The sequence below is a fragment of the Ipomoea nil genome, unplaced genomic scaffold (assembly GCF_001879475.1).
Source record: "Ipomoea nil cultivar Tokyo-kokei standard unplaced genomic scaffold, Asagao_1.1 scaffold1619, whole genome shotgun sequence".
NCBI lineage: Eukaryota > Viridiplantae > Streptophyta > Magnoliopsida > Solanales > Convolvulaceae > Ipomoea > Ipomoea nil.
Genome location: NW_017618047.1, coordinates 756,689 through 776,550, shown reverse-complemented (window position 1 = coordinate 776,550; position 19,862 = coordinate 756,689). Strand labels below are relative to the sequence as shown.

Below are 19,862 nucleotides of genomic sequence, written 5' to 3'. Positions count from 1 at the left end.
GTGACTGATGAGTGAATGGAGCATAATAATTCTCATAACAGAAAATTACAAGTTTGATTTTGCAAACCTCATTGATAAGTCATTATTTGGCTTATATGTGTGCTCGATTTAGTCTAATTTTGCATGGATCTTAAGGTGATTGGTGAAAATAGTTTCTAATGGAAGTGTTTGTGGTTGCATGCAAGGAAGATTGGACAAAAGCATGAACAAGCAAGAAAGAAGGCCAATTGCAAGAGAAAATGAGTCAAGAAGGTGCAAAACATGGAGTGAGTCAGGAGCCAAGGAGGAGGTCCTTGTCACCGTCATGGTTGTGACTATGATCAGGACCTGCAAGCCTAGCTTGGGGGTCCCAGGCTCCCACTGCTCATCCCGACCAAGAATCCACAAGGTAGTCTTAGCTTGCAGGTCTCGGTCGTGACCATGGTCAAGATGGCTAGAGGCCGTATCTGATTTTTGGTGGTCACGGTCAACTTTTCGGTCATGGAGCGAGTCAGGAGCTAAGGAGGAGGTCCCGGTCATAGTCACGACCTGCAAGCCTAGCTTGCGATTCCACAGTCTCCCACTGCTCATCCCGACCAAGAGGAGCAACGAGATGCCAGGAATCTGCAGGGTAGTCTTGTAGGTCCTGGTCACCATCCCGGCCATGACCATGGTTGGGATGGATGGAGGGCGTAGCTGATTTTTTGTAGTCGCGGTCAACCTCTTTGTCTGGAGGGTGGCTGTGACCCGATGTCCATAATTGCGCGAAAGGTAGTTATCTTGGCCCAATTAAATTTAAAAGCATTTATAAGCATTGACGGTTATTTTTATATAACTTTTGATTTTTCACTCTAACCTTGGAGAAAACACTAGTGTTGCAAAAATCGCGCCTAGACGCTAGGCGCCCGCCGGCTGAACCAGCGTTTAATTTATTATTATTATTATTATTATTATTATTATTATTATTATTATTATTATTATTATTATTATTATTATTATTATTATTATTGCGTTATAAAGTGTGAAAAGTTCGGGAAGGCATAACTTTTGACTCGGTTGTTCGTTTTGGACAATTTTTTTTTTTGAAATCGCATATTTTTTACTCGGCGTCGAAGGCGGTTTGACCCTCTAATTTCTCCAAACAATGCTTCTTTTGCTCTTAATTTTAATTTTTTATGTATTTAGATGGTTTCAACAATATTTTGAACGATTTTAAAACCACTTACGTAAATAATTTGTAAAAAAAAAAAACTAGAGGAACCTTATGTTTTATTAGTGAATTTTACAATTTTGTTTAATTTTTTTAAATAAAAAATCAGCTACTGGCTCTATTACAATGTAGTATCTGTTCAACCTACTAAAACACAAAGAACCAATAACGCCTCCATTAAAGTTTGAACTCACAATCTTCTAAATGAAAATCCAACCCAGTACCATTAGACCACATAGTCTTGGTATTTAAAGATCAATTCATCTTTTAATCAACTCTAATCTCAATTTCTAGATTTCATCTCGCATAGTTCTTAATCAAAGCTAAGTCGTCTTTCTTATTACTTTATTTGCATTCATTGTTCTTGCAAATGTCTTTCATTTCAATTCATATATATATGCTTAGCTAGATTCATTTAGAAATTGGATTAAGTCATGCTTGTGATTGATGTTATGTGATTAAATTGTGCTATGAGCTATTATAACGACTTGATGATATGATAGTTCTAGTTGTGAGCTTGGTGGTTCGATCAATTCGCTTGTGTTGACTCTTATAGGATAGTGGCTACAATCATACTAGAGGTATATGGATAAGGTGTTATCACTATGAGAATAGAGCAACACCATAGTCACACATCTCACTAGTCCAACTTTACTTTGTGAAAAGGGAGTTGGCCGGAAGGAGACGTAAACGTCATGTATTTGATAAATTGTTTCAATTGGCTTGAGTCGCAATGAGAGTGAGGCTTAATTTCAATTGAGAGTCCAATGTCCACGAGAGTGGCATTGCATTTAGTAGTATCTCTCTAGTTCTCTCTTCAAGGCATTACATGAGCTCTAACTAAGAACACATTTTAGCATCTATTCAAAATGGTCTAGCCCAAGCTATATATGTCCTTAGTTTAGGTCGGTAAATGGCCAAGTCTAGCTAGCACCCAGTGGATGGGGATTGTTGGGTGGAGGCTGGTAAAGGATAAAAAGGTCAATTTCAGCACCCAACGTGTCTCGAATAATGTTATAACGGTCTATAAGTAAGGAAATAAAATTGCATCTTCGCTACCAGCTATAATTTTTTGTGTAAGTGGTAAACGTTTGATCCTAACACGCCCAAATGATAATTTATATTTTACCCATGTACTGTTTTAGTTCTTAGCAATGCATGCATACTATATTTGGTTCGATCAAAATTAAACCGGTTGGGACCAGATCAAATTTGAACAGATCCCGTGGTCCTCTCTAGAAGATACTATTGAGCTAGACTTTATTCCTATTATGGTTTCTTACAATATTGTAGATAAAGAATCTAGCTATTTTCTTTGGTGTATAAAATACTAGAGAAATAATAAAGATCCCAAGGCAAACAAAATCCTATGTTCTTTTTAGGCAACATAGTTTTCAACTTTGGTTTGAGTAATGTTCTAATGTTGTGTAATAACTCATATAGTCATATGTCTAACTTCTCAATTAAAGCCCACTCAAGAAATGTCTACTTTTCTTCTATGCAATTTGGCTTGGCCCTGGCCCCTGGCCCATATAATTTCCTCTACACCTAACTCTTTGGCAATTTATATCGTGCACCGCGACGCACAATCGCACATAACAATGTACGTCCATGCACATAACGCGCACGTTTCAATTGCTACTGTCATTCCGTCCATCCAAACGGCCAAAACTCTATTATGTGTATTCAGTTAAAAATTTCTGTGTATTATATTGTATTATGAGTTTCTGTGTATTCAGTTAAGAGTTTTTGTGTATTCAGTTAAGATTTTCTGTGTATTCAATTAAGAGTTTATGTGTATTCAGTTAAGAGTTTCTATGTATTATGTATCATGTTAGATTATGTGTATTCAGTTATGAGCTTCTGTGTATTGTGTTATGAGTTTCTGTGTATTCAGTTAAGAGTTTCTGTGTATTCAGTTAAGATTTTCTGTGTATTCAATTAAGAGTTTATGTGTATTCAGTTAAGAGTTTCTGTGTATTATGTATCATGTTAGATTATATGTATTCAGTTATGAGCTTCTGTGTATTCTGTTATGAGTTTATGTGTATTCAAAACAGATGATTTTTTTTTTCGACAATGCACCAAAATGACGTTGTGTTGGGTAGGGCGGGGCGCACAATATATTGTACGCCCTGGTGCATGATATAACGATTGCAACTCTTTGTAGGCTTTTTTTTTTTTTTTTTTTTTTTTTTTTTTTTTTTTTTGCAATCAACTCAAAACATATCCCCACAATCACACGAGCTTTAAAAGTATCATACATTTTTCCTGAATAACAAATACTTTATTCTTATATTTTTATTTTGACTCGATCAATCTTATAAACAAAGATATGTGAACCAATCTCGCACAAATTTTTATTTTAGTATCAAAATATTTTCACGTGTATTACTCGAACCCAACATATTCAACCTTTGAAGAAAATATCAGAGTGGATGGCAAGATGGTGGGCGCAGAATATATAAAAGCCACTGCACCACCGAAAGCTTTTTGCGATCTGCAATCTTCTTTCCCCAGCCCACATCGAATCTTATATATGTCGTCACCCTACGTAAAATGTTTTGAAGAATCTTTAAGAAATTGGCTACGTACTTATCATGCATTAATCTTGCTTTCATTATTCTCGTATTCCGATGGCGAGGCAACAGATTGGCTGGCCTGTCATAGGCACACGTTTATTTGTTCTAAAGCAACATAAACATAATTAAAGTATTATTAGTTTAGTCTAATTTAATTATTAAACATTCTTAACACCACGGTTTAGCATAGTTACATTGATACACTAATTATTAATACAACTGTAAGATCGGAGAATTGATCAACTTGCCTTGGGTCAAAACTCAAACTTTGCTGACTCTATTCTGAGAAAAATTGAATTGATTTTATAATGGTGAATGAAGATATATGGTAATAAGCACATAATTCACGTACACACATAATTGTGTGATAATAAAATAAACTTATTAACCTTTAGTCATAGTTTTCCTAGTTGATAACGTTCAAATGCTTGATCAAGAGTTCCCTACTGTAGAATCGACGGAACAGAGAATATGTTTCTCTCACTTTCACTCAATACACTCGAGATGATATATGAGTTGTTAAATTGAGCACTGGGAGGACTCAGGGACCCCTTATATCACATAAATTGTTAGGGGCAATATAATCCTAGTTAAGTTGGTCAGAAAGTTGATTTGGTAACTATATACAAAGTTTCAAGTTTAATTCCTCGTGAGAGTTATCTATTGGTCTTTTTAGTTTAAGCTGATCAATTATGAAAAACATAGACTAATTTACTTTATTGTGATCTTTATTTGCTAGAATCACAAGTGGACATTGTCTCAGTGTGTACCTTTGAGTAGGGATTGCGAATTTTGCTATTGTAAATCTGAAAAGACATGGAATGTTATTGTAAATCTGAAATGATATCGAATGTTGTATGTAAAAAGACATAATATATTCTTGATCCTGCTACGTACCCGGTCCATCACTGTTAATGGCCCACTGCGTGGACACATATATTATGAGTCCAAAATGAAAAGCGACCATGCATGCATGACCACCTCAGTTAATAATTCCATTCTTTAATTTCATCCAGGCAACTGTCTCATGAAACTATATTTCTAGCTTAGGTAGTTAAGGTTCCAAGAGGCCTGGAAGACCAAAAACAAGGCCGCAACTGGGACAAGCAACAACCTGATCGAAAATCTTAATATATCCGAAAGTTGTTGTCATACGAGATCATAAAATTGGCAGTACAGGGGAGCTGAGGTTTGCCGGAGGGTATGTACGTGATTCGATCTAAGTACATAGTTATTTGAGTTAATACCCAATTTAATCATCGATTATAATAGTTTTTCTCGATTTAATCGTAAACGACTTTTTGCGCTTAATTAGGTTCTTAACTTTGATGGTTTTACGCAATTGAGTCATCAGTTGTTAGAATCAAGGACTAAAATGATCAAAAATCAGTACAATCGAGGACTAAATTGGATAAAACCACTATAGTCGAAGACTCACTTGGATAAAACTATTAAAGTTGAGGACTAAATTGCGTATTAATAGATGTGCTAAAATTACCAAGTTATTTTAACATAGGACTCAATTGAGAAAATCATCAATGTCGAGAGGACTTAATTAAGCACAAAAAGTCGTTTATAACTAAATCGAGAAAAATCACTCTAGTCAAAGACTAAATTGGGTATTAACTCTAGTTATTTAGAGAACTAATAATATTTTAATTTGACGTGTTTTAGATATTAGTTTAGTTGGAACTATTCGAGATGGATTTTATTAAGTAGGATAGATTGACTTGGATATATATGGAAAAAGCTAAGGGTCATACAATACATAACTTAATAACTAGAAGTATTTATAATAGATCGAGAATGAGTGTGGGAAGTAGGTGTCAGGAGTAAATTGAAAGCAAGCTAGTTCGTTGACTATATTTATCAACCAAATAAAAAAAAAAACCATGGAACAACATGAGTTGTCAATGAAACATACACAAGGAGAGATTATAACTATTGAGTTCGATTCCACTAATAATATATGGGAAAACACAAAGTGATCAGATCAGATAAATGAGCACCATTTTAATCCAAATCCATTGCTAATTAAGATTATCAACATACATTAGAAACACTTTGCCAGTTGTTCCTAGTATAGGTGTCTGTGGACTGTGGGATGATATTATATTACTATTATTTTAAATTTAATTTCTCGTCACAAATTATCTAATCAACTTAACTGTTCAAATTTTCAAACACGTAACATAACCTTCCTTAGTGGTCAGTAATTGAGTAAGATAGATGCCTTTTTTCGGATTCTTAAAGCAATAGTCAAGAACAAGATCTTCGACGACACCACACCACAACCCCTAACAGGGCGTTTGGTTGGAGGGAGTTTAAATTCACTTCTCACTTAATTTCCACTTAATTTCAACGGTTATAAAATTCCTTAGTTTGGTTGGAAGGAATTACAAATTCCCTCATTTTCATGGGATTACCCCCCTCCCTGGTATTTTAATTTTGGGGATTTTAGGAAGAAAAAAATGTAGTGATGGGACAAAATTATCCCTCCTTTTTTTTAACCTAAAATTAATACCACAACAATAATTGGCATTTTGGACTTTATACTACTTATTCCCTTTCAATTCTCATGTATACCAAACATTGAAATTAAAATTCCCAGTAATTCTATTCCCGTAAACCAAACACTGGAATTTAAATTCTCACTTTATTCCTAGCAATTCATCTCTCATGGAATTGCAATTCCTTTCCCACGTAATTTCTCCCTTCCAACCAAACGCCCTGTAATGGTAAGAAATATTGGGTTTTGTCACAATTCTACCCAATTTGATCATATTGTTGATTTGGTAACTACTATGTTACAAGTTAGACTCTCAACAAGAGTGGCTTATTAGCTTTAACCTAAGGGTCCGTTTGGAAAGCAGTCAAATGACTTCTGAAAAATGAGTCATTTTCCATAAAACATTTTCATTTCCCGTGTTTGGTTGCATTTTGGAAAACTTGGTGTATTTAGTTTATTTTCTGGAAAAATGGGTAGAATTGTATGCTTAAACATTTTGGCGGAAAATGACTTCCCCCAAATTTTGGCGGAAGTCATTTCCCGCCAAAATGGCTTCATTTTCTCAAAGATATGTTTTCCGTTGACTGGATTTTCCTATTGCATCCAAACACTGAAAACTCGGAAAACATTGTCCAGAAGTCATTTTCCGGATTTTTAAACAGACCCTAAGTTAATTTACCTCTTTGTGATACTTTGCTGGCTAGGTCACAAGACGAGTTTACTCGGTACATACCTAGTCACTATGGGTTTTCCTGGTCACTCAAAAAAAGAAATATTAGGTGTTCAGTAGGCAGTGGTTTAATGTTTTACAGCTAAATAGAAGGAGAAGAAGGTGAGAAATAAAACAGCATATATGCATGTGTGTAAGCCATAAGAACATATGAATTCAAACACAAATATCAATGAAGTATGCCATATATATATTAATTATATTATTCCATACAATAGAGAATGGCAGCAGAAAGCTAGCTAGCATTGGAATAAATACATCAAATCAGGCCTTTACACCACAAAGATCTTATTGAAACGTGACCGGAATATATGTCGCCAACTTGCCCCCATGGTGTGTGGAGCAAAATAGTATTATGTTTTGGAACAAAATAAAGCCCCCTTCAATTCCATCTAATTTTGATATGATGAATTTATGATCTTCAATTCTTCTGATCTGCAAATTAAAAGTCTCTCCACTTTGAATTGATGACCTAATCGACGACAGTATCCACACACTCTCTCCCATGTACTATCATCGCATTTATAAATAGACTCCCCTCCATCATCACACCTCCTCATTCCAACCCTTTCTAGAAACAAACAAAACCCATATATATATATATATATATATATCCAGATCATCGATCTTGCCACCTCCCTCCCATCGGATCATCTCCAAATTCCTTGGATTTGGTCCGGCGGCGTGGATCCGACACACATTCTTAACTAGGTTTAATTAAGGAAGTAGTTGTTCCTGCGGATAGAATGGACAAGGTAAAAAGTTTGGCGGCGCAACACGGCGTAGTGATCTTTAGCAAAACCACATGTTGTCTGTGCTACGCGGTGAGCATCCTGATCCAAGAGCTGGGGGTGAAGCCGCACGTGTACGACATCGACACCGACCACCAGGACGGAAAGGACATGGAGAGGGCGCTGGCCAGGCTGGGCTGCAACTCCTCCGTGCCGGCGGTCTTCATCGGCGGCAACCTCATCGGCTCCACCAACGAAGTCATGTCCCTCCACTTAAGCGGCTCCCTCATCGGGATGCTAAAGCCCTACATGTCGTCCATGAATTAACCATTTATCCCTCTCAACCTTAAACACCGCTAAATTAACAACCTCCGATCCGATCCGAGGTTTGAAATTAATTACAGAGTACTAGGAAACAACAGAATAAAGTACCCGGCGACAAGTACGGACGACGTAGTACGGAACAGGAACACCTCCTCCGATCCTGTTCTTGATTTTATTAATTAAGCAAATTAAAAAAGCCTATCATCAGATCACCATATATATCAATTGTAGTACAGTAGAGATATTAAGTTGTGTGAATTGACATATAATGGTTTACCCCCTTAGTACCTATATATATATATATATATATATATATATTTAATTCGATGTAGTAGTACGTTTAATGTGTATCTGTTGGCTTATTATTATTAGTAAAACATTATATTAATGAATGAATGTATGTGTAATATTTACTATATATATAATTAATTATATTTAGATCCATCATTATTGCTATGAATATATACATGCATGCTGCTGCAAATTAAATTATATTTTAAGTGTTTTACTTATACTTTTTGGCTTTATAGAATATTTAGTCACTCGATCATAATTGAATGATTTGACGCGAATCAATCTTCGTTTCTCTTATCAAGTGACAATCATAAAAGAGTGGTCCAAATGACAATCATAAAATAGTGGTTTAAGTCGTGGATAGAAGGTCAAGAGCCTAGGGCTCGTTCATTTTCAGGCAAGTTGACTTAACAAGCTAAGTGAGCGGTATATATATATATATATATATATATATATATATATATATATATATTTACATATATGTAAAAGAATTTTTTATCATGTATTATGGAGTGGAATATATTCTGACCTTTTTTTAGTTGACATTAGGCATTCTAGTTTTGTCAAATTAATCTGGATCCTTCTGGACCTAACCTCTAAATTTGTTGGAGGGGGTAAATCGCAAGTCATCATTCAAACAATCCCTCAAGTTCAATCCCAAACACATTCTATACACTTATATATGCATAAAATGAGTCGTCTCCCAATTGATCAATCTGTGGGAACTGGGAAGTAAGACTTAAATTGATTGATCTGAGCACTTGAGCTAATCCTAACTAGGGTAGAATATATTCAAGAGTGGGACAAAGTGACAGACACAAATTTGATGCTTACACTTGTACGTAGTGAACATAAACATTCGACCTGCGGCATTGTACTGTATTGCTCCATTTGTTAAAGTGGAAAAGCAAATCTGCAGCTTTTATTCTTCAACTTTGCCTGCAATTGATGAGAGGGCATTTGGATTTGTAATCCGTATTAACTACATTAATCTTGGTAATTTTCGACTTGATGATATCATTAATATAATGAATCGAACTTTCTATTGATTTGATTCTAAAATTAGCTTTAAAGAAAAATAAACATATTTTTGGTTTTTTTTTTGACAAAACATATTGTTGGTATTAAACTCAAAGAATATAAAAAGCACAGTACACTTTAGCTATTAGTCCTATAACTTCATATGTCTAGATAAAGAATGAACTTTAGTTATTTCCATCATATAAAAGGAATTTAATTATCTTTTCATAGTGGTTTTGGTGCAAAAACTTGCTATTTCTAACAACTAAAATGTGGTCCAAATTTTGAGTTTCGGTTGAAAATAGTCATTTTGGTAATTTTAGAAAATCAAAAAATCCTTTATTATTATTACCGAATATATATATATATATATATATATATATATATATATATATATATATATATATATATATATATATATATGGTTGAACTATTAAGTTAAACTTTTAGTTTAGACCAAACACATTATTTAATTTGGTATGAGAAGTAGACTCATGCAAAACGTCATATGTCCATGTATAGTAATCAATTCATACACGTAATTAGGGGCATGTTGAACATATAATGTATAAACAGTGTTGTAAAAATCAACCAAGACGATTGCCTAGGCGCTAAACATCCCTTGGCCGAGGCGATTTCAGCGCTCGGCGGCTGACTAGGTGCTGAGTTGGGCGCCTAAATTGGCATTAGTGCCCAACTCAGCCGAGTTTGCGCTCAACTCGGTCGAATGGTGTTTTTTACTTCTTGGTCACTCATCTTCTATATTTCTCTAGTCATGTACCATCTAACATATGCAGTTGACTAGTTTAGACGATTATAACAGTCTAACAATTAACTCCCTCCCTAAGTGGGAAAAGTGTAGATGATATACTCGATTACTCGGCCTCCTAAACAACGTCTAGGCACTAGGCGCCCTTCGAGTGCCTGACTAGCGCTTATGGCCTTCTGCAACATTGTGTATAAATGCTTTTATTTGAAACATAACATTTACCATTCAATCACGCATGACAATACACCAAAGCTAATTGCAAACACCAATCACCAAAGTAACAAAGGTCATTAGAAAAATTGATCTGTTAGATCACCCACGTTAAAATAAAATTAACCATATACCAATGGTCCAGTTAGAAATAGCGCACCATGGGCAAGTGTGACTTTATGACCAAATTAAAAATCTTATAATTATACCATATAAAAGTTAGTTTTGAGTCTACTCTGACAGAATTACGCATAAGACATGAATGAGACATCAACAGATACGAAACGACTTAACAGGTTGAACTGCTACCATACATATTTGCACAAATATGGAAGACAGTTCCATATTGGTTGGAATATATTGTCTTTCAATTGCTAGCTATAGGAAGGTTTGTTGAAGACTGAGTTGATAGATGGGGTGAGCTTCTGCATTTGTTCTTGCAATTAGCTAAGTTGGAAGGGAATAGAATCAATTGTTATATCGTGCACTAGGTACATTTGCATTGTACGTTCTAAAAATTTCTTATTTCGTATGTACATAATTGTATAGTAGAATACACATAAACTCTTAATATAATACGTATAATCTAACATAATATATAATACATATAAACTCTTAACATATATAATACACATAAACTTTTAATATAATATACATAACTCTTAACATAATACACAACCTCTTAAGACGCACGCACGTCCACGATATAATTTGCGGAATAGAATGTAATAAAGCAGATTATATTCTTTGATAATCTCCTAGACTACTAGTCACGAAAACCAAGATATACATGGATGGAGGATATAAGAGAGGAATATAATATCATAGACTGTACTGTGAGGTGTTTAGTGTATGGGCACATGGAATATGAATATCATATTATCATCATATCACTAATATTTTTTTTGTGTTTTTTAAATCGATACAACGAATATAATATCTTTTTTTTTCTTTGAATTCATCAATACATACATCTTTTAGGAATAAAATAATTGCAAAAATTATATTGCAAACATGTGTGGTTATTATTATTATTATTATTATTATTATTATTATTATTATTATTATTATTATTATTATTATTATTTGACCTCTAATTGGTCATAAACATTCACAATCATGGGTAGTGTACGTGACTTTAGTGGTTTAAGTTTTTCGACAATTTTATTAGGTGATTCTAATGAATGGTTAATAATATCAAAATATGTTTTTTTGAATACAAAAAGTGATTGAAAAAATAATTTTAGATTACAAACTTTTATTTTCAATTACTTTTTAATGGTTAGAAAAATGAAGATTTTACCATATATAATAAATATGAACAATCGGTCAAGGGTAATCATTTGATCATTAGTGTAATTAAATTATAATAACTATTAAAAATAATACTAAGATGTGATAGACTATATATATATATATATATATATATATATATATATATATATATATATATATATTCTTGTTAGTCGGGTTAATTATATGGTTAAGGGTCAGACTAATAATGTTACTTTTTTAAAAAATATTTTTGAATATAAATTATTTTTGGTGATCAGAAAATTAAAATCAATCGTTACTATTATCTCAATCATGTAGAGCTGAAATTCCAAATGTGCTACAAAATAAGCGTTTGGAGTTAGTGTTTTGAAGAAAGATTTATCTTTCATAAAACACCCTCTAATAATAATAATAATAATAATAATAATAATAATAATAAATATTTAACTTCTAACGAACCTAAGACTCATTTAATAAAAGAGCCTTATTAGGCTCAACTCCTTTTACCTTCCCCAACCGATGTGGGAACACATCAGATGGGGAAGGTTGGATGGATGGGGATGAAGTTTCTCTTCTACTTTCGAGTTTTGATGTGGAATCAAAATTAATCTTACATCTATTTGTTTGTTTTTTTATTTTTATTTATTTATTTATTTATTTATTTATTATTTTTGTTATTATTATTATTATTATTATTATTATTATTATTATTATTATTATTATTATTATTATTATTGTCTTGTTATAATAATTATTATTTTTATCTTGCTACAGAGTATTATTTATTTTTATTTTATTATTACATAATAAAGTTAATAATAATAATAATAATAATAATAATAATAATAATAATAATAATAATATTATTATTATTATTATTATTATTATTATTATTATTATGTTGTTGTTATGAATGTCCTTTTAAGTCTTCTTTTTTTTTTTTTTTTTTTTTTTTTAGAAGAGGGATACCCTACATATATATACACACTAAGGTTCAAACCTATCACCTCCCACTTAAGGGAGCAACCCAATACCAGTGGACTACAAGCCACTTGGTTTATGTCTTTTTAAATGTTAACTGTTAATCTAAACATCTAATTTTACCAAATATCTCTTTACAAACTGCTGATACAGTCCGCTGTCAAACCCGCTAACACAATATGTTATCCGTGAACCGCTTACCGCGGATTGTCAAACAAGGCCAGTGTAAATCGCACTAAAATGACAAGCTCGACTGTGAGGGTAAATATCGTTTTTTTTTTTTTTTTGCTTAATAGCTTCCCAATATTGGTCTTCAACAGTTGTACCATGGACCCGGATCTAAAATACACAATTTACATACTGAATGTTCACAGTTTAAATTGTGAACATTTAGTATGTAAATTATAAACATTTAGTATGTAAAATTGGGAACATGCATTCAGTATATAAGTTGTGAATATTTAGTATGTAAAGAGTTAATTCCAACAATAGTCCCCCGAGTATAGTGATTTTCTTCAATTTGTCCTTGACTTTTAATTTGGACAATTTAACTATCTGACTATCAAATTCTTTCCAATTGAGGTCCTTTCGCTAAAAGCTAGTTAAGTGAACGTCAATTTGAGGGATAAAAGCGTCATTTCAAGTTCTTTGTGTACATTTCCTCATTGTTCCCCTATGTATACACGGTTCGAACCCTAGAAACTCCAGAAAACACAGCACCCCTTGAAACTCAAGCTTAGAAGAGAATCTTAAGGAGGGAAAAAGTTAGTCGGCGGCGGTGAAGGAGTTGGAATGGTGACGGGTGGCGGTGGAATCCGGTAAGAGTTCATGGGCGGAGGAGGGTGGCGCCAATAGGGGATAGGGCCAGCCAGCAAAAGAGTCTGAAGAAGCAGCCCTGCTTTCATCACCGCCTGCAAAAACTTTCCCTTTTTCGGCAAGCGCTTATATAGCACAATCGGCAAATCTTGGGGCGACAACATTTTAGCCGCCGGCACCGGCGAGGAAACGATGCTCTCGTCGAAATCGGAGGAGGAGAAGCCATTATTGGAGTGACAGAGAAATCAAAACGATGCTCACCTTAACTTGACGTACATTTAACCTGCTTTTGACGGAAGGACCTCAATTGAAAAAAATTTAATAATCCGATAGTTAAATTGTCCAAATTAAAAGTTGAGGATCAAATATGAAAAATTACTATACTTAAAGGACCATTGTTTGAATTAACTTGTATGTAAATTACGTATTTTTTGACTCGGGTCCACCAACGCAGAATAATTTGCCATTGGTCTTTTTTCAATCGTTATACCCTACACCACGGCGCACATAGACTGTGCGCCGCGCGCCTCCCAAAACGACGTCGTTTTGGGAGGCGCGGTAGGAAGTTGCTGGGATTATGTGTATTTGTTCACACAGTTATGTGTATTGGTTCATACAGTTATGTACATTTTTTATACAATTATGTACATTCTTTTTATACAATTATGTACATCCGAATCAGAAAATTTGTGTGTATTATGTTAATAGTTGATGTGTATTATGTTAAAAGTTTATGTTTATTATGTATTATGTTATATTATGTGTATTATCTTTTAAAAAGACTATGTATATTTTGTTATATAATTATGTACATTCATGTATACAATTATGTGTATTCTAGTATAACATTATGTACATTCTTGAACAGTGGATTTTTTTTAAAGAAAAAACTACTGCCATTCACTGGGGCGGAAAATTTTAGAAAAAAAAAATTAAAACGACGTCGTTTTGCATCTGGATGCATAGTGCAACGCGCGCCGTGGTGTAGGATATAATTGCGGTCTTTTTTTGGGCGGACAATTTCGATCACTGAAATGGAGGAGGCCCAACCTAACAACATATTTTAACGGCCACCGGTCCCAAGTTTCGGCTGTCGGTTCATGTCCAAACCTTGGACATATCTAAATTTAGAAACACAAACCCAAAATCCCATTTTTATTTACAAACATAACCCAAATGCTAAATTTGTTTCTTTTCTTTGCGTTTATAGTAATTTTTTAATTGTCTTTACTCCTGTCCCCCCCACACAAATTTTTTTCCTTTTCAGCAATGTTTCCGGATTTGGGTAATTAAAAATTAAAGCGGGCACAGTGCCGTCTCCGTCTATATCTCCTATTCACTCGAGAAAAGTTTCTGGACCGCCGGCGCTGTAATGGAAGAAGGTGACGTTGGTAACGGAGCTCGACTTGGTGATCACCCCCGCGATTCCGGGGGAGACTTTGGGATGATGCTTTACGGGTGCGTGCTTCTTTCGGATTTTTTTTTCTGTGTCGTTTTTCTTTTGTTGAGAAATCCAATGATTTTTCCTATGTTGTAAAGTGATCTGCGGTTGTTTTTGTTTTATATATACGTTCTTGTAGATGCGAGCATTACCGGAGACGATGCCAACTCCGCGCCCCGTGCTGCAACGAGGTTTTCACCTGTCGCCATTGTCACAACGAGGCCAAGGTGCCAACTTGGAAATTTTTCTGCATAATTTTATCTGTTTTAATGGAATTGGGCTTTTGTTATTGTTTATCTGTTAATGTCGTGTGTAAAGTTTAGTTCTTTTTCATAATTTTTTTTCCCCTCTGCTTCAATCAGAGCGGTTTGAGCTTTCCCAAGGAGCCTCATGAACTTGTTCGCCATGATGTTAAGCAAGTAGGCCTTTCTTGTTTACTGATTGATTTTGTTGAGTGCCAATGCTGTGGATTGAATTGAAGCTGTTTTCTAACTTATTTTTGCAGGTTGTTTGTGCTGTGTGTGATACTGAGCAGCAGGTTTTTTTATTTCGCTTTCCTCGTTATGATTGAATGATTTTCTTGCATATCGAACATATCGGCTTCTTATGTGTGATTATACTTTTTGTTCTGTTGTGCTTGCTGTTCTTGCATAGGTTGCTGGAATCTGTGAGAAATGTGGGGTGAAATTTGGGGAGTACTTCTGTGAAATCTGCAGGTTTTATGATGATGATGTAATGTTACTGATTCTCTGTCTCTCATAGATCTTGAATTGTGTCATATGCTGCATTTCAGTGTTTCTTTAAGGTTTCTATGTTCTTGGTAAATTGGTGCTTCTAAAGACTGTTAGACCTGTTAACGTAAAAAGTAACTATTTTGATCATTAATGAGATGTAATATGGCCGACTTATTAGCTTTCTTGGTCAAGAGACATTAAAAGGGATAACATATTAAAATGGACAGATAACTTTTTTCGGTGATTTAGTCATTGCTGCTTGCAAGTTGCAACCAACCAATCATACAATGTTTTTGTCATATTCTTAGCACTGCATGTATTAGTTGACTTTTTCTCTGTTGCACCAAAGCCACAATAATTTAAGGCAACCCTACATATGCTTTCTGTCATACTCTGATACCCAGACCATTCGGTAAGGCATGAAAGTCGATCACCCTATATTTGTATCCTAAACCTCCTTCATATAGAAGTTGCCTCAGAATTTAACTTCGCCTTTCATTTGGAAAAGGGTAATGCTCATTTTTTACCGATCTTGTGAACTGTCTAGTAAATTTTGCTCATTTTCCCGTATTTGTTTAGTAAATTTATTTGCCATATTCCAAAATGCTGTCCTCAGAAGCATGTCATCCTTGAAATAGCATTGTCCAATGGTTCAAATAGGCATCGGTCTATTGTGGTACTACTTTTATGCATTTGTCACTCTTGATGTTGCTAGTAAGCGTTATTTGGTGTTGGGCATTTCTATTGGATCAAGCCAATTACGTGACTCTAAACCTTTATTACTGGTTTATTGGCTTATTGCTACTTTATATTCATCTCTTGCGCATAAATCTCATTGAATTCGATGAACTTATTAGTGGCCCTTTTTGCATTTCAGACATCAAAGAAGCAGTTTCACTGCAATGATTGTGGGATCTGTAGGTGAGTGTGGTACATGATCTTCCATGGCCCATCAAGTACCCTTGCAAAAGAAAAAGAAAAACCAAAATCGCTACCCAACCAACATAAATCTTTTGATTCTTGTTTTGATATAAATGTTAATTGTGCAGGGTCGGAGGTTCTGAAAATTTCTTTCACTGCCAGAAGTGCGGTATGCTACTATGCTCTATATATATCCCACTTGGTCTTGTTCTTTTGCATTCTGGATTTGGAAACTATTACAACCAAATCTAGTATCGATGTTTTAAGGAGTAATTATGTTATTGGAGAGTGTTGTTGCATGATGATATAACTCATTATATGATATTGATACCGATGATTAAGATTTATGCACGTATATTTTTCATGGTTGCATTTCGAGTAAATCAGACTTCTTGATAAGTAAATTTTGAATTGGGGGAAGTTTCTGTCTTTATGTTTGATGTGACATGCTCGACTTAGTAAAGAATGTTTTTTTAGTGTTTCATATTAGGACACTCGATCTTCCACTCTCTAAATGAACATAAGTCATCGATCTTAATATCTTATCCACCTGGTTTCCTTACAAGGCCCTAAATCTATTATCTTCACAAGCTTCTGGATATCGATCTGCAGGCTTTCTAACTTTTAATCAATAAAACAGGCTCTTGCTATGCGGTTGATCTGAAAGATAATCATGTGTGCGTGGAGAACTCTATGAAGAATCACTGCCCAATTTGCTATGAGGTATATATAAACGTATATGTTTATAGTCTATTTTCCTTTTATGGGGTGGAGCTTATTCCGTAAAACAACATTATATTGTGCTGTGTTTCCAGTTCCTTTTTGATTCAGTGAAGCGCACAACCATTATGAAGTGTGGGCATACAATGCATATGGATTGCTACACCGAGATGATAAGCCAGAACCAGTAATGTCCCCACGCTTCGTAAAATACTTCAATTCCCCTTTGTTAGCCAGTCAAGCCTTGTATTTTCGAATGTCCAATAATGGGTGTTGTGTCGATTTTTAATTACAGGTACCGGTGCCCAATCTGCAACAAGTCGGTGCTGAACATGTCCCGAACCTGGGAAACATTAGATCAGGAGGTACCATGTTATCCTCCATCCTCGACTCCTCGTACTAGTTTGATGTCCTTTAAGATTATCATTACTCGGGGCACATCCCTGAAGAGTGCAATGGTTCTTTTTCTCCGGCCTTGGAACTCTCTTGTCATCTGTCCTTTTTCTCGAGGCCTTTGTGTATTCAAGTAATGATATTATATATATGATTTATTCCGACCATTTTACTGATCGATTGATGTTTTCTTGCGCGTAGATTGAAGCTACAATCATGCCCGAGGAATACCGCTATGAAGTAAGTGCTTTTGTTTACATTAATGCAATCACTGCTAGAAATTATGGAATTTACGACCACTTGAAATGATCTTAAATCAAGTCGAAAGCCTTGTTCCGACCACTTTTGGTATCCGGAAAAACCTTTGTTGCTATTTCCGACCACTTTTTGCTTTCGATTTGATTTAAGATCACTTTCAGGTGGTCGGAAATTCCATAATTTCCAGCAATGAATCATGCTTAGCTTCACTTCAAAATATGTCGTTTTTTGCATAAACTTTATGTGCTTTGGTGGGCATGTGCTCGAGAATCGTTGTATGAACATTAGTTTTTGGTTTTAATGTCGCAGGTTCCAATATTGTGTAACGACTGCAATAACACCAGCACCGTAAGATTTCATGTCATTGGCCACAAATGCCGCCATTGCAACTCATACAACACCCGCAACCTAGCAACCAGTGAAAATCGCGAATGACCATTTGTTCAGTTGATTAGAGAAGTTGGATTTTAGACATTTTTTCTCATTGCTTAAAACATAGTTTCATGACAATGTTAGTTGGTTTGTTCTTGCATTTGGTCTCTTTAACTGTAAAGGAGATCTGTGGCATATTGGACCAATTTTTTACTATTTTATAGCAGCAACTTTTAAACTAAAGTTTCTTTCTCTTTAGCCATTTGATATTTTATAAGATTGGACCCAACTAAGGTCCCTAAATCTCGATATACTTCAATAGTTTACAGGTTTTTCATAGTATATTGGTGTCCATCGTGTGATTATCAGCAACGTAAAGCTCTATTGGATTGTGTTTAGGATTTAGCGTTTAGGGCACTGGTGTCTTTCTTGTGGTTACATGTGAAATAAAGTTCTGTTGAATCGTGTTTAGGATTTAAGGTTCAGGTTCTTTTGGCTACTAGTCTAGAGACGTAAATCTCTGTTGAATCGTAGTTACTAGCAAAGTAAAACTCTTGTCGAATTGTATTTAGGATTTAGGGAAGAAAAATGTTTGAGTTACATTGAGAGAATGGAGACAAAAATGTCGCTTTACAAGACTTATTGTGATGTAAAAAATAAGTAGAGGAGCCATAACTTAGGCAGATGAATGAAAAGGGTGGGGAGACCGTGATTCTTTCGCATGCCCATAATGAAAGGACTTTTTGTTCCTTTTCACAGGAAAATGTTGGGAAGGGACCCCAGTGCATTAACTATCAGAACATGCTGGAAATTGTGGCAGATAAGAAGACAACCTCAACTAGGATTTCTCCTTGTCGTTTGCACCATCCTACTAGATAACACGACTGCCCATTTGGCTTTAAAAAAACAATAATACTCATTAATTTAATTCTTGGTCTTGAAAAGTCTTCTTGAACAATCCACAGTTGAGGAGGTATCATGTCTCAATGAGATTGAACACAAAATTGATATCACACCCAAAGGTCCCTTTAAAAATCTAAGGCAATCTTTGACCTTTTCTCCATACGTCCATTTCAGTTGCATCCAACCCGCCCTAGTTTGCTTGTTCTACAATTCATTATATATCAACATACTACGTATCACTTTGATTCTCGAGAAAGCCTACAATCATTACTCAAATGTGTCTATTGAGCGAAATTTGTCTTGACACCTTGTAACGCAATCATTATTGTATGGACCATATTTTGTATACTGTAAAATAATGTACATTCAGTACAAAAATAATGTACATTGTATTCAGGAAATGTACATTATTTTTGTATTAAATGTACACTATATTGTATAATGTACATTCAGTACAAAAATAATGTACATTTAGTATATTAAAAATGTACTTTTTATTATAATTCACACAACACTGTGTGGACCATGCCCTTGTCACTTTAGTCGATAAAGGAATATAAGGAGGAAAATCAGCCTAAATTACTCAGAACTGACCGAGTCAAATAAGAAAACTCAATAGACAGTTCCTACTAAGGAGTCGAACTTGGAATTTCATGAGTAATATACTAGGCATTAGGGTAACATGAATCT

At 34.6% G+C, this 19,862-nt stretch overlaps 2 protein-coding genes across 3 annotated transcripts; both read left to right on the top strand.

Annotated features, from left to right (window-relative positions):
• Positions 1–7,756: 7,756 nt before the first annotated feature.
• On the top strand, positions 7,757–8,068 carry LOC109191244 (glutaredoxin-C13-like). The gene has a single exon (XM_019341827.1). It carries the CDS (start codon positions 7,757–7,759, stop codon positions 8,066–8,068), a length of 312 nt encoding a protein of 103 aa, XP_019197372.1.
• Positions 8,069–14,462: 6,394 nt separating this feature from the next.
• On the top strand, positions 14,463–18,509 carry LOC109191289 (E3 ubiquitin-protein ligase MIEL1-like). Of its 2 annotated transcripts, XM_019341884.1 has the most exons (12): positions 14,466–14,888; positions 15,011–15,098; positions 15,234–15,290; positions 15,377–15,409; positions 15,526–15,603; positions 16,483–16,526; positions 16,655–16,695; positions 17,167–17,249; positions 17,342–17,433; positions 17,542–17,611; positions 17,841–17,879; positions 18,207–18,509. In XM_019341884.1, exons 1-12 carry the CDS (start codon positions 14,803–14,805, stop codon positions 18,330–18,332), a joined length of 837 nt encoding a protein of 278 aa, XP_019197429.1. In that variant the 5' UTR covers positions 14,466–14,802; the 3' UTR covers positions 18,333–18,509. The 2 variants fall into 2 exon arrangements, with proteins under 2 accessions (XP_019197430.1, XP_019197429.1); XM_019341885.1 differs by lacking the exons at positions 17,841–17,879; positions 18,207–18,509 and adding an exon at positions 17,748–17,818 and having other exon boundaries at positions 14,463–14,888; positions 17,542–17,672.
• The last annotated feature ends 1,353 nt before the right edge of the window (positions 18,510–19,862 follow it).